Here is a 15730-nt window from a genome sequence, read left to right as displayed (position 1 = left end):
CCCGGGCACCTTTGTTCCTTCCTAGTTTATTGGCAACAGATGACTCATTTCACCTCTGTGTAACGCTGACTGCTTTACTGCTCTTCCAGCAGTGACTGGCGTTAGACGAGGTTGCTCAGGCTCATACTGATGAAATAATTTCTATTCTTGTGCCTTTACAGACCATGTCTGTAACACCCAACGCATGAGACTGAAAACCAGCTGAAAACCAGCCAAACATTTAGATGTGACCTGAAAAAAAAGCAAGACTACGATGTGGCCACTGGCCTGCTGCAAAGTATGGAGAGGGAAAAACTCATCATAAAATGCCCTGTGAACATCTGTACTATACATCCAAAAGCTGGGTGGGAACTTCAGGGAAAATAAAATTATATTCACACCCACACGAGCTTTCCAAGTCTGTGCTAGACAGCATTACTTAAATATTTCTCTTTCCAAGCACTGGCAAACCATTTTCAGTTGCATTTGTTACAACGGTCTCACAGACAGATGAAACACTTCTGGGGGAGATTACTGAGCTGGGAGCAACTTTTGGCTGTCAGTGAGCTCCTCTATAGCCCTTCACATAGAAAGGTACTGCCTACAGCCATTTTTAGCCTAGTTTCCAAAGGGAACATGTGTGATCACTCTGTAAGTGTGCGCCGGTCCCAGACTAATAGCTTAAGCCAGCTGGCCAGTTGCCACCAACTTTATCAGAGAGGTCGAGGTCCATCCCAAATGTGATATCCCCACTGGCAAAAAAGCAGCACACTGGACTCATGGTAGGCACCAGACCATGCACGTGGAAGAGAGCGCTTAAGTGCTTTAATCATGTAAAATGCTGCAAAACCTGCACCTTGTTAGATAACAACATCTCTTATTTCACAGAACTGTTTCCTTCATTTCCATACCCTTCAGAGCCAGCTCTCTGTTTGAAGTCAGGTACTCAACCTAGAGCCAAAGGTCTCTGCATCACAGCTCTCTTGGCAAGGTGGGCTGGAGTTGTGGAGGGGGGTCCTCCTGGCCCAGCTCTGCTGAGTAAAAGAGAACATGAAGTTGGGATAAGCAAAATCTTTGATGCATATATTTTTACTAGAGAAAGCCACATGCACTTTTCACAAAAGCTGCAATTTACTTAGACACATGGCATTTACTTAGCCATGCATTAAAAGGGAACACTGACTACTCTTCATATCTCTTTCCACCCCACCACCAGCATCCTCAGCTGGAGACTGTTCATAGTGACTCTTAAACAAGTTTTGAGAAATCCCCTATAAATCGCAAGGGATTGTGGCTAGCAGGTAACCAGCATGGTTTTTTTTTCTGCCTGCAACAGTCTCTAGCCGAAGCACAGCTAGAGTTAGGATGTGTGTGGCAGATGTTTCCCACCTCAGCACATCCCTATGCTTCAAGGCTATTTGTTGTGACGTGTCAAGTGTAATTTCAAAGGTGTAAGCAATATTACCTGTCTCTTCAGATGGGTAGCAGGCAATGCTATAGGAAAGCCTTTCTCATGGTTCACACTTGTATTCTCTTTGTAATGTAATCCCACTATACTTAAAATGTTTATTGTAGTCAGTAGTTATTTTCCCTCCTCGGTCTTTAGCACATGCTGATGTTCACCATCACTTATCATCTGGGAGCCATTAATATTAAGCTTGCTTAATTAAAGCCAGTCTCTGGAGTGTTTTAGCGATGTTAATAATTAATACAGGAATACTAGCATTTTAGAAGCCTGAAGCCACTCACGGCAGGCTCGGTTTCAAGCCTCAATGTAAATGATCTGTTCATCATTACAACTCCACCAACCCTCAAAATATTTCTTAACTCTCCATCAGTGCAACAGTGAGAAGCCCAATCTTTTTTCATTAACAAATGCACAACCCTTCCTCCTCTCAAAACTGATAAAATGGTCTTTTAATGCTCCATTGCAGTGGTGGCAAACCTTGCCTGTGTGATCACTAGTGGGCTACCCTGGGTCTTCAAGTGACTGTTGGGTTTCGGGCTTCAGGAGCTGAACTCTAGTTCATCTTATTGCATCAGTTCATGACATTACTGCAGGCACAGAAAAGGAGAAACACCAAATACCAGCACACTTAGAAAAAGCATTCCCATTCCAAGCCAGGCCTCTCTGTGATTAACTTCTTACCCATGTTTTCTAGGTGAACTCTCATGCAAACAAGGGATTACAGGTTTAACAGCATAGGTACAGGGAACAGTTTTGAGAACATAATTTGTTGTAACCTGTGGATGGACCAAGTATTTTGAATTCATTTTGCTTACAGTGGTTTCAGATGTTTCTTCTTGAAGCAAATAAGCTTTCAAAAATAGAAGAGCCCCAGCCTATTTCTGAGGCTCTGTATCTGCTGGCCACTGACCAGGGCCAGGCTGGCTTGCTCAGTGAGAGACAGGATGCCCACCTCTCTCAAAGCAGGCTGGGGGCTCCCCAGACCAACACTTGGCATTTCAGAGCCCTGCTCAAAGGAGCACAGTGAGGAGAGCTGCTCTGGAAGAGCAGGGTCAGGACCCCAGGTGGACTCTGATCGGTGAGCTCATTTATAGCAATACCAACTAAACTAAAATAGTTACATCCCAAAAGCAAGGCGTGCTATATATACTCATGGACAAGTGACTGGTTCCTTTGAAGCTAGCAGTGCAGAGACACAAGTTGTCTGTCCTACAGCTGGTCCAGAACCCAAAATCACTTAGGCAAGGTCATAACGAAAGCCACATTTCTATGACCATTAATTCTGGGCTCTGCATGCCCATCGCCAGTTGTCTAAATCTGGCCTTAACCTCACGTCTGTCCAGCTAGCCAGAGCTCACAATAGACACAGTGTTGGCTTTGCAACAGCATTGAGACGACAGGCGATGCTCTCGGAAAGCCTGGCGATGCAGAGGCAGCCCATCAGAGCCTATATATAGTGCAGTTTGCAGCAGCAGAGGGTTTACATCAGGTTAGCAGTGGCCTGTGGCCACTGTGGGCTTTCAGCGCAGGCCAGAACCCTAAAGCCACTGGACCACAGCACAGGGCAACAGCAGGATTCAGACGCTATCAAATACGCACCCCATACTTTCTAAAATGCCTGCATATGTATGCACATGCATTATAGATATGAGGCTTTCTAAAAAAGCAAACAAAGATTTCCAGGCCACCGTACCTACTGAGCTCATACTGCTCTATCCCCCAGCTTCAGGCTGTACAGGTGTAACTTTAAAGCAGCTCTAGCAAATCCCAGCTCCGTGGCTGTGATGGGTTCACCTTGGCTGGATGCCAGGTGCTACCAAGCTGGTCTATCACTCCCCTCCTCGGCTGGACAGGGGAGATAAAAACTCAATACAGTGGTTTAGGCCAGAAAATTTTCACAAAGCCCTCCCAGTGTAAATAACACATTTTTTTCTGCTTCTCTACATTCACCAGCAGCAGCAAAAAAAAAAAAAGGAAAAGTCACATGTGCTTTCAGACATTTTTCTTTGGCTGGTCAGAGAGCAAGAGGCAATGTGGACAGCAGTGCTCGTGGTATAATCTGGGCAGCTGAAATAGGTTTGGGTATCTGTTCCTTGTCAGACCAGCCAAATTCAGGAGTGAGATCACGGCCACCTGTCCCCAAGTGAAATGGTGCAATGTCACTGAGATCTGAGCAGAAAACAACAGCCTGGAGGTGCCCAAGCAAGCGGCACAAACAGTGTTCAGCTGGGCAGGGCTGCCAAGACTGCAGCCATACTCTTGAAACATACTAAATGAGAAGAAATGGGAGCATATCAGATGAAAACTGACCCATCAGGAACAACTTCAGGGTATTTAGGGATCCCAGGAATCCAGAAATGCTAAAACTGGGACTAAGCAGCAAACAATTTCTGAGCAATACAAGGTGGGAGCCTCAATGAAGATTGGACACCCTGCACTGGGCTGCCTGCACAGAGCATGCCGGGAAGCACACGTGAACTGAGAGGACAAGCCAAAGAGAGTGGGAGAAACAAGTCAGTTGCTCCCAAACTGCTCCAGAAATGTCACTGTCCTTGCCCCTCCTTTTACTCAAAGAAAGAAGGCAGGAGAGGCAACCTGCCCAAAGAAACACAGCAGCCAGAGCCAGACATACGAAAAGATTGGAATTATTCTCACTGAAGGAGTTTTATTTTGACCTGTTCCAGTATTCCTGTGCACTACTGAAATGTTACCATTTCCTTTACAGTTAAAAACAAAAGAAAATGCCTGAGACAGAGCAGTAGGGGAAGGTCTACAAGGGGGTTCCAGATGCTCACATCACGCATTGCTGCGTTGGAGTATTTGATCCATACCACCCCTACGGCCAGACCAGTCCTGCAAATTCTTGTGGCATAATTATATCAGGCAAGCATAAAATTAAATGCAATCCCTAACCTCGGAAAAAACAACCAATACCCAACTTTACCAGTAAAGTTTATTTCAGGTAAGGAACCCTTTACGGCACAAGCAGAGCTGAGCAAGGTGCACCCCTAGCTTTGTGCAGGTCACTCCGGGTGCTCTACTGATCCAGTTTCGATGCAGCCATAGTCTTTATTCACAAACCACTTGCTGATGAAGGAGGTCTGATCCTGAGCATCCAGGACAGCAAGATATTTGCATGCTCATGAAGCAGACCAAGATATTGTGTGAAAAAGCTCTGGCTTCCTGACATTGCAACAGTGTTTATCACAAAGATTGATGTCCTGGTTGTTTGGAGAGCAGAGCCCATCCAAAGAAAAGCCAGCTGTCCAGATGCCGTTCTGGCAGGAGACCTCAGTCCATCTCTCTCGTCACCCTCACTGACTGGTGTCTATTTGGTTGCCCAGTTCAGAAATGAGACTCGGGAGCAGACATCCTCGTTGCCTTAAACCGTAGATGAGCTGTGCCCTCTAGTGGGGTCTGGCTCACCAGGAGCCAGAAGCCCCGGCCCATGCAAGGTACACGCTCCCCTGGGCTCCAGAAAACTCGGGGGCATTTACACCAGTCAGGCCACAGTACTTTGTGCAGGCATCCTATTTACACCATCTCCTTTCATAAAAGCCCTTAACAAAGGCATCCGAGATGTAACATCTGCTTGGGCCGATGAGGGTGGTCTGAAAATAACAGAGAACCAGACGGGTGCTTATTGCAGCAGTGCAAACTGGAAATGAAGTTTCTCTTAGCAACTACAAAGCAATTCTTTCATAAGGCTTCAAAGCCTTCCAGACAAGACTGAGAGCCTTATTTTCTACTAAGAATTAGACGCTTAGTTTAGGTGTGTGATGTAACCATAGCTTGTAGGTTCAAACTAACAGGTAGCTGGGACCAGACTGCGTTTCAGAATTGCTCATTGCTGTGGGCAATTCTTGCTGCAGCAATCCCAGCCTAAGGTATCCACGACCCCAGCCCTTCCCAAACCCTGGAACACCTTTCAACCCCTCTGCTGCGCCAGTGCAACTGTTACTAGGGCCACACTGAGACTCCCACTGAAGAGCTGATCTATCCAAAGCCCTGGAAAAAATAAAAAGAAAAAAGCCTTAAGTCAGCTCATTTCACAGCCTTGTAAAACAAGCTATGGGAGAGGGACAGGAGCACATAAACTGCTTCTGCACTGAAAAAATTATACCAGCCTCAGACAGTTTGGGTTTTCGTAGGGTTGTTAGGAATTGCCTTCAACGGATCCCCAAATGCTGTTCTAGCCTCTGCAGAGCTGATTGGAAGGGACCTGGGAAGGTAAACACTTTCCTTCCCTCTGGCAAAAAAGCTGCATGCAGGGTAAGATCTGCTCTCAGGCTGGAGGCACACGTGGGTATACTCAAGCCAGTTTTGCTGCGACGGTGCAAATCCACGCACAGTCACATTCCCAAATGAAGGGAAATACTCTTATTTGGCTTGCAGAGCAAAACCTTGCATAGTGATTCCACTTGGTGGGGGCACGGCTCCCATAAGAAATCTGTACAACTCTCAGGCGTGTGTACATGGCATTTCATCATAGAAATGGGAAGTAATCGAGCCACAGCAGTCAGGCCTTGGGGATCACGAGACATGCTCTTCATTTCAAAACTGGGATGACTTTTTTTTTTAAGCTTGCTTGTAGGACTCCTGCTCTTTACCCTGCTCCCCATAACTATTAGGACTTGGTTTTATAAAGTCTATTTCACTTCCAGAAAAATTTAGTAGCTGTTACATGAAGGAAAGACACTGACTATGACAAGATGAGTTGACAGAAATACAAAAACTATCTTCATTTGGATTTTTAATTACCAGATCTTGCTGTTCTCACATCAGACCTGTTATCCCAATGCATTAACATGCTGTGATTTCTCTCTTGATATTGGAGCTTTAACAAGGGCAGTCTTCTCCGAAGCACCAAACCCCAGCTGCCTGTGGTAACTCACTATTACCTTAATTAAAAGGCAGTAAAAGCCCAAGTTCTCCATTTTTGCTCACTTTGTGCCTCCCCAGCTCATCTGCTGAAGTGCTGTGCAAGAGAAGGGGGTGTGCTCTCTCCCACCAGCTGGTCAACCAGCCACGTTCCTGAAAACGAATTGCTTCAGCAATCCCGGGCCCAAGTTATCTGAGCCTGTACCCTGGCGCAAGACCAAAGCCAGGTCTAACGCATATCAGCAGAAATTGTGGTATTATAAAAACCCAGAGAAGGCCAGATCCCTGGCACACCGTAACTCCTGCTGGCCCCACATCCAGCCCTCTCCGGTTCTCAACCCTTCCATGGTGGGCTGTGGGCTGCTTTTACTCCCCACGCCCCTTGTAGCCAGGCTGGCCTCAGACCCTGAGGCAGGGGGAAAAACACATCTGCTCATCCACCCACCACCAACCCCCAGCATGGGAAACAGGGGAGGAAGGAGGGATGGAGGGGTGCGAGGGCCATGGCCACTAGCCCCACTCACCGTGACGGCAGCGCCGTGGTCCCGCCTTGCCCGGCTTGCTGGCAGGTCTAAGGTTCACTGATCTCCAGTTGCCTTTCACCTTTGACACTGCTCCCTGGGAGCCGCTGGGTGGTTTCACTTTTATCTGCCCCTGGAGCAGAGAGGCTCAGGCAGCCAGACGGGGCTGTCGCCCTTGACCTCACGAGCCGGAGCGCCGGGAGGAGAGCAAGGCTTCAGGAAGGTAAAGGCATCTTCTTCTGCGGGATTTATCTGCAGGGCAAGCCCCGGCCCAACCCACCATCCCTGAGGTGCCTTTCCCAGACAAGCTCCTGGGACTCTCATCCTCCCACCGGGAAGCAGCCCTGCATCCCAGCTACAAAGGGGCATCCACCAAGGAGGGTGGCACCATCCTCAGCAGCTGCCTGCCCAAGGGAAAAGATTTTAGAAGACTTAGGAAGCCCTCTGCCCTACCCTCGTCCTCTCGGGCAGCCGAAGAACCCCTGAAAAGGTCTTAGCAGAGCGCTTGGTCTCACCTACAGCCCAGGGCAGCCTCTGTTTATTGCTGCCTTATTTCCCCAAGCTGCTCCAGCTGCGTGGTGAATGACCCTTATTCTCTTCCCCTTAGCTTTGAGGAGTGCTGATTGCGTTGAGAAATCAGCGCTATGTAAATCTAAATCTTTATGCATTAAGTCTCTGCAGTTGGGACTTTTGTATCCCTGGTAACCTTGGCTTAAGCGAACTTTCCAAGCGGCCACGCTCCTACCACCAGCACTGAGAGAGCTTTAGCAGGTAAGTGGAGGCTCCTAAAAGCAGAGGAGTGCTTCGAGATGAATACTAGACAAGTTAATGGTCAAGGTAGGCGTTCCCACTATCGGGGGGGGGGGGGGAAATAATCTGAATCTGAATGAACCTAAGGCATTGTTTCCAAAAATTGCAGGGCTAGATACTGCTGACTTACAAGGGTAGCATTGGGGTCCTATTTTTTCCAAGGAGCTGATTAACTGTGGTTCTTGTTCACTGCTGCACCCCTACAGAAACTCAGCAAATGTCTCTAATGGTTTTAGGATCTTCTTAGAGCTTATGGTTTAGAAAAGCTTAGACACCAGATAGACATCATTAGATTTAAACATTATTACTTTCCCAGGAAGTTGGAGTCTTAAATAACACTTCTCAGTAGCTCCATCCCCAACCGTATGCATTTATTTTCTTTTTTTACTGTTTTCCTTTGAAAATAAAAGGCTTATGCCCTGACCATAAATATACCAGGATTCCCCCTCCCCAGGTTAAAAATACTACAGAAATACCAATTTATTGAGCAGCAAAAGCCAAGCCCTTGCCATTGCATTCCAACACAAATATCTACTCTGCCACCTCATGCTTCTGTATTTATTGCTAGTGCTTGTGCCCATAAAACATGAGTTTGAAAGGGTACTCCTTAGATAAAGTCTACTTTCCTGCTAATTATAAACAACTGAGTCACCCTCATAAACAGATTTGTCAGGTTCCTTCTTGGAAACAGCGAGGACAGGTGGTTCAAGTGCAGTATCACTGATCTGGTGCTGCTGCTGTAAGTGGCAAACAGATTACCTTTAAGTTGATTTACATTAAACCAGTGGGCTCCATAGGGGAAGCTGGTTAATGCTGGCCTCTGCATTTGGTACTCACCTTCTCGGTAAGATCAGGCAAGCCTGCCCCAAAATCTGCCGACAGACACAGCCGTCACAAAATACTAAGTTGTATCTGGAGACTAAATCTGCCAACAGGATTTTTACAGTTGATTGAAGAGAAATGGTTGTCCAGACTAATCTCCGGCTCTTCATATTGATTCTGAGCAGGTTCAGCTTTCCCTGCCCCTTGGCATGGCCTCTAGACATGAGGACAGGACTTGTAACACTCAACTGTTCGCCAGGCTGTTCCCTAAACTGCCGAGTTATTCTTTACCAGGATCAAAGTAAAAATACCCAAAATCCAGCATCTAAGCAGTCCCAGTTCAGGTTACTCCTCAGCCTTTCAAGCCTGCATGGGAAAATTTGCTAAAACCATTTTGCATCTGTGACTTCTTCAGAGTTTCAAGTTTATAGTGAGAGAAATCAAACTTATTCTAGTCTTGCCAACAGAAGCTTTCTGGTTTGTTTGTCCTGTACATGCTCAGTCAGTCAGTCCCATCCCAGGGAAGTCAGTGAGGTTTCCAGATGAAGAGCAAGCTTCCTCTTCTTCGTTGGCAGTGCAGGGTGGAAGAACAGGGATGCTGTTTGTTGTGAGGCAGCAGCACCCTTCTCCGCACCATGAGCGGGCATCGGTCACCCTGCCAGAGCAGCATCCTGGATTTGCTGACTCTAACCCTAAGCTGGGTCTCACTGACAGGCTCTTCCCCAGGGCAGGGAGCAGCTGAAGAAGGGTGACTACCAGCCACAAGAGATGTATGGAGGGCTTTTCCCGTAGTCCCTTAGCCAGCAAGCACAGGGTTTTACCTTGCTGAAAAAGGAGTGTACAAAAGAAGGAAAAAGAAAACAGTTTCCCCTAAATCCTATTTTCCACTGAATCAAAACAAAGTCACTTGTTTTGCTTTCCTTGCTGTTCTTGGGTGGAAAGGGAGATTCACCTCCTGCCTCTTAACACGGAAAAGAAATTGTTTCGAATGAGCTTTGGCAAAACTCCCTGTCTCTAATAGGTGCTTGCTAGCATGAAAAGTTTGCAAGGAAATTTCTATCACTGCAGTAATTCTCAGGTGAGCTTTGTTCCAGCGTCAGTGCAGCCTTCTAGGGTTAAACAGAGAGCAGTAGAGAAATTATGAGAAATTGAGTTTAATATAGATAATCTTGCATGGTTTTCATGAAGCTTCTTGCTTCCCTAGAGAGTTTTATGGCATATCACCTATGGTAGCTAATGTAAACTGCCCAGAAAGGACAGCAGTCTTATTTCCAGGCCTACAAAGAGGCAAATGTATGTAACTAATACCGTAAGGAGCACCCTTATGCTGTGCCACAGGGTTTATCTTTCATGCATTAAAAAACCCCACCCCATAATCCACCCCTAACGAGCTGTTCTGCACAAACTGCGATGCTGGTCTACATCACTGAACTGTACGAGAAAATTTTACCCCTGGTTTTTAAGGGGATGAAAGCCCAACTCACTGAGCAGAGAAGCTGCCCGCATCTAAAGACACAGACCCTGGTTCAGCCAGCACCGAGGAATGCTCTTAATGACAGCCTGCTTTGATAACAGCTCAGGGAAGGGAGAAGAATTAAAGGTCTGGAGCCTGCCAGATTGCAGGGGGAAGACAGGCAAAATAAAGGAGACACATGGGCTGAGCAGCGCGCAGGAATAAGAAGCTTTTGTCAGACGAGGGAGCTGCAGAGACCTTCCTGGGCCAGGAGCTACACTACTAGTGCCGCTACACCACTAGTGCCGCTGTTAGGTAGGTGCCTTTGTAAAGGCACTTCTTGCTCGCCTACAAGTTCTGCATGCCAAACTCCTGCAAGCCCCAGGTAGAAATTGGAGTAATTGCACCAAATCTTCATTGTAAGTCTTGCGGGTCTCTGCTCTGTGGCCGATCAGGGCTTTCTTCAGAAGCACGCGGCAGGAAGCACCCCATGCCAGCAGCGTACACCCCAGCACGCACTAGCAGTGAGCGCCAGGACATGCAGGCAGGGATGAGCAGCAGGACACTACCATTTCAGCATCCTCCAGAAGGCTCCTCTGCTGCTTTTGGGTGTTAGAAGATTAGATCCATATAGCAGGCAGATCCCATCTCTGCACACAGCAGTTACAGGCTTGCTGGTGCCCTATTTCCCCTTTGCTGCTGCACATGAGGCGGGATAAACACATGCAAGGTCATCTCATGCCCTTTAACACCCCACTACCCTTCATCTTCAAGCTCTGCATGAACCACCCTCTCTCCTGCATAGCTCTCCACATGAGCTGAGTCATTTTAGAGGAGGAGCTCTGCAAGGAGGAGCCAGGGCAAAGCTTTGGCTAGCTGCAAGACAGCATTATTCACCGCCCTTCGCTGACAGCTCCCGTTGACAGCGAGGCAGCGTCACTTCCTTGAGCGCAAGGCTGGGAGAATGGGACATGTGCAACCCAGGAGGGCTCACACCAACCGTCCTCTTCCGAGGGTATGGCCAATGCTCTGCAGCAGCTCTCTTCGAGTCAGGTTTGAGGCGACCATCCGCAGTATCTCTCTCTGAGTCAGGTTTGAGGTGATCACCACTATTTCAGCTCATGCTCCCCCACCATCCCACGTCACCATGTAGTATGGCTCCGCCCCAAGCGATACAGAGTCACGCTCTATGGTGCAATGGTCACGAAGGCATGAGACTTCACTTGGTCTGCCCAGGGTTTCTTAATCCATGGCATAGGAACACGTGCCGTCTGCTTTATGTGCTGCTGACATCAAGGGTGCTTGAGTCAGGTCACCTCCTGCTTTTTCACCCTGGCAAGCAACCTGCTGACTTGAAGTGTTGCTGCCACAAAGCCCATCAGCTCTTGGGGTGCCCAGCCATTCCCAGGCAGTGTCTTTAGCAAGCTGGTAGCAGCATCACCTCCACATGTGAGTTCACCTCCAACCTGAGTTAGGCTCTCCTGGTATAACTTCTAAGACCCACAATAAGTGTGGAACATCAAGCCTAAGTTTTTCACCAGGACTTTGGGGAAGGAGGTGTGCTCAAGAGCAAGACATACTCATGAGTGGTGTCCCTCTGACATTAACTTTCTCCATCATGTCCTGTCTTTAAAGGAGATGCACCCAATCCAATATCCTTGTCTACATCCAAGAAGGCCTCTTGCATCAAGTTTCTTCCTAAAGATCTCCCCCCTCTGGTCACAACTGACAGTGTCAGATGGTTTGATACATTAAATTTGATTCAGGATATTAATTCTTTTGTGCTAGCCTATTTTGAGGTCAAACCCCACCTGCCCCACTGCCACTGGTCAGGAGTTGATGCAGGAGGCTCAGCCGATGGACCTGGGATCACTGCAGACATGTTTTGAACAGAGTTGGTTTCTTTGCAGGGCATGGCACAGAAAGAGATGCTGGGCACCCCCCTGGAAGGGATTCATCCCACCTATGTCTACAAGGTGGTTCTGCTGGGGAGCCCATCAGTGGGAAATTCAGTCCCGGCCCACCAATACGTGAAAAATGTCTTCAGGGAGTCGCTGCCAACCGTGGGATGTGAGTGGGTGGCTTGAGTAGCCTGATGGTTCTGGACAAAAGACCAGGCCTCATGCCCTTCCTTGCAGTGGGGTGGGATGCAGGAAAACAGGTTGGTATATCCTGAAGCAACACAGCCCCGCTTTTGAACACGACATGGACTTGTCCCAGAGCCAGACCTCCCCCCATTACTGTCACCTTCAGATCTCTGCAGCCCATTTTCCTCAGCACCAGGCTGTAAGGAAAGCCACACCCAGATTGCACAGGTTTGGTTTAGAGCTGTTTTTTGGAGGCAGATGAGCAGTGAAATGAGTGAAACCTGGGGTCCAGACTGTGTGGCCCCATCTGTCCTATGCATCCTTGGTTCTGTGCTGCCCTCACAGCTACTCGGACACCCCAGGGCAGTCTCTCCTCTACGTGTGCTGCCCTGCTGGAGCAAGGAGGTTCTGGCTGGGGTGCAAGTGGGCAGGACAGCCCAAGAGGCACTGGCCAGCTGCAGCAGGACCCTCACAGCACTGCCCAATGGTAGGATTGCAGCAGTGCCTTGTTCCTCCAGCCTGCCTGCACAGACAAGAGCACAGACTTCCCCACACCCTGGCCAGGCTGCAAACCCCACTCTCTGCCCCACTGGCAAAGGGGAGAGCACCTGTGCCCATGCATCCTGTCCTGACAAGCCATGCTGAACAACCCACATCCAAAGGCAGGCCACAGGCATGCTCATGCTTTGATGAAAACCATCTGGAGAGTTGCGAGAGCCCTGCTCCCTCTATAACCTCCCTCTGGCCAACACACCTGCTGGGATCAAGCTGCCTCCCCTGTACAGTCTCATCAGCACAGCTTCCTACAGCACCTAGACATTATATATGTTCATTTTACACAATATACCTGGGGTTTGCCCTAAGAAGGCACAGCAGGCACAGAGGTTGTGGTCCCACTTGGACCCTGAAGAGCTAACTGCTGGAGGAGAGCGAGGCGCTGTGGAGCTGCTCCCTACTTGTACCTCTGTCTTGGCTCATGCTGGTCCACAAGCAGCTGTCTGCTCCCTGGGAGCAGGGATGGAGGCTCCCCTTTTGACATCTGTCACAGATCTGACCCACCAGCAAGGTGGAGCTGGCTCTCTATCTGTGGGCTATTCTGCAAAGCTCTGCACTATCTGACATCGAAACTGGTGTGCATCCCCCAAATCTGCTGCCAGGAAGAAGGGCTCCCAGCCTCCCACAGGCTGCCCTGCCTTGCCTCACACCATCCCATCAATGGTGCCGGTGCTTATGAGAAGCCTGTCCCAATTTTGTGCATTAGAGCATTGTTACCAGCCCTTGGGATGGGTTTGACCTCACGGCAGTAGATCTGAGTGCTCTGCTCTTGCTGCAAGCAAACATGCACCCTGCATCTTGCTTGCAGGCTGCTTCTTCACAAAGACGCTCCACCTGGAAGTAGCCACCATCAAGTTTGACGTCTGGGTCATGGCAGGCCAGGAGACATACCGCAGTGTCTGCTGCCTCTACCTCCGGGGCGCCCACGCCGCTCTCCTCGTTTACGATATCGCTAACAAGGTAAGGCAGGGGATGCAGATCCTGTCCGTGCCAAAACTATGTCATGCTGCAGCAGCATTGGTGGGGGCAGAGACATCCAGATGGAGTTTGTCCTTGGTAGAACAGAAAGCAGTATACAAGCACTGCCTGAGATGAGTGTCCCACCTGGGACATGCTAGGGGCTGTCTCTGCCCATGCAGGACCATGTCACCATCCCAAGGGCAATTTCTGCTGCCACACAGCAAGGGTACATCCCATCCAAGGCTGATTTATCTCTAAAGGTGTTTGAGGGCCAGTGACCCATTTCCCTGAGAGAAAAGGCAATCAAAGCCTCCCTACCACATCTCTTCCAGCCCCGTTAGTTTGGTACCACGCATCCAGCTTTGCTATGCCTGAGGCAAAGAGATTAAATCAAAATCAGATCACTGGGTGGTTTTGTCTCCATCTCTCCAGGAAACACTCAGCAGGGCGAAGCTGTGGCTGAGGGACCTGGAGAAGGAATTCCTTGCTGATGAAATTGTCATCGCTTTGGTGGGCAACAAGCCAGACCTCGCTGCTGAGCGAGAAGTCACCACAGAGGTGAGCATCTGCAGTGAGCTCTCAGGCCCCCTCATCACCCCTTTGCCAGCAAGCACTGGGATACGTCCTAGTGAAGCCAGGCATTTAAAAGGCTTTCAGACACCTCTGAAGTCCCTGTACCATTATTGACCTGCTGTGAAATGGCACCGTATCTGAACAGGCAACCCCAGAGGGCACTGGGGAAATAACTCTGCTTGTCTCCACCTAGGAGGGGGAAGAGTTTGCAAGGACCAAAGACCTCCTGTTCATGGAGACATCTACAAAATCCAACCACCAAGTAAACGATATCTTTATGGCCATAGGTGAGTTGTGTGACTGCTCTAGGTGAGAGCAGAGGCAGGTGAACCACAGGCCCCAAACCTCTGCTTCAGGGCTGCAAACACCTTCCTTCCCCCACAGCTGCCCCCCTTCGTTGCTCATGCTTGCCACCAAAGTCTGCTTCCTTGCCAGTTCTGCCTGCCCCCCTGCCAGTTCAGCCTGCCCTGCATCTGGCAGCTTCAAGGGTGATAGCCACAGCAGTCCGTGGTTTCAGTGCAACGTATCACACCTCTTAGGGCAGAAGGACAGACAGATCCATGCCAGGATGCTCCAGCATCAGAGATGGATTTCATGCCCTCATCCAAAGCAACAGTTTTCTTTTGCTTTAGTATTTCAGCTAGGCATAATAGTGTCCCCAGTGTAACTGTTTGGTAGATATCTAACACTGTTACTGTGGGACAGTACTGGTGGCTGTCGGTGGGATGGGACAGCCATTGCATCCCACCCCACCAGCAGGAGAAATGAGCCCTTTCTCACCTTGTGTTTCTTCCTAGCCCAAGAACTCCTGAAACGGGAACAAAAGAAGGCATCTGCCAGGTCAACAGCTGACCTGCGGGAGAGCAGGACGAGGACGTGGTGCTGCCAGCTTTGACGACAGGCAGCTCTGGACCTCAGCAGTGGCTGGATGAGGTCTCCAAGAAGAGCAATGACAAAGCTGCAGAAGCAGCTCAGCCCAACCACCTTCCCCCTTGGAGTGAGGTCAGAGCCCATCCTGGGGACATGGGGCCTCTTCAACCCTCTAACACAAGCATCATCCAAGAAGTGAAGCACAGGGGTTTCTTCCACCAACTTTCTGCTTCCAGAGAGGAGGTGACCCGCCAGCACCATTGCCGCCAGCTCTGGCTCATGACATCCCCCCCACTCAAACTGCAAGTCAGCTTCTCCATGTGCCTTCCCATCTGAAAAGGGAAGGCTTGACTTTCTGGAGCAAGCCAGATGCATCCTGGTGGTTTTACAGCCTGGCTGAAAATAAATATTGCCCCAAGGACATTATATTTATGCTTGACCTGGATGTCAGCCTGCAGGTGGGGACCACAGGAAGCCTGGAGGTGGCATAGACTGAGCTCCCCTCACCCTGCTGGCCTCTACCCAACCCATTTACAGGGGTTACAGCCCACCCTTAGGAGAAATCACCGATTTATTGCCAATATAAGAGCCAGGTCTTGGGGCAGGGCCAAAGCAAATTCCAGGCATCACAGTAGCCCATGCCTTGCAGGGCCTCCGCTTTGCACGTTAGGAATTAGATTGCAGGAACACACCTTGGTTGGAAGAGGAAAAAGAAAAAAAAAAAAAAAAGCACCCAGGCTCTGTCCAAAAG

The 15730-nt window shown here is 49.2% G+C and overlaps 2 protein-coding genes across 2 annotated transcripts in view; one reads left to right on the top strand and one right to left on the bottom strand.

Moving 5' to 3' along the window:
- LRRFIP1 (LRR binding FLII interacting protein 1) overlaps positions 1-9128 on the bottom strand; it is a 144715-nt gene extending 135587 nt beyond the window's left edge. Inside the window, exons 1-2 of the mRNA XM_035891071.1 lie at positions 9116-9128; positions 8497-8531 (exon numbers count right to left, since the gene is read on the bottom strand). Coding sequence (XP_035746964.1) covers positions 8497-8531; positions 9116-9128 — 48 coding nt within the window. The remainder of the gene's footprint in view (positions 1-8496; positions 8532-9115) is intronic.
- Positions 9129-10905: 1777 nt separating this feature from the next.
- On the top strand, positions 10906-15004 carry RAB17 (RAB17, member RAS oncogene family). Its single transcript, XM_035891070.1, has 6 exons — positions 10906-10987; positions 11828-12004; positions 13385-13536; positions 13969-14094; positions 14303-14396; positions 14907-15004. The coding sequence occupies exons 1-6, from the start codon at positions 10906-10908 to the stop codon at positions 15002-15004; spliced, it is 729 nt and encodes a 242-aa protein (XP_035746963.1).
- Positions 15005-15730: the final 726 nt, after the last annotated feature.

Source organism: Egretta garzetta, unplaced genomic scaffold, assembly GCF_000687185.1.
Source record: "Egretta garzetta isolate BGI_Z169 unplaced genomic scaffold, ASM68718v1 scaffold113, whole genome shotgun sequence".
NCBI lineage: Eukaryota > Metazoa > Chordata > Aves > Pelecaniformes > Ardeidae > Egretta > Egretta garzetta.
Note: the sequence above shows the minus strand (reverse complement) of the source record. Positions and strands in the feature narration are given on the sequence as shown.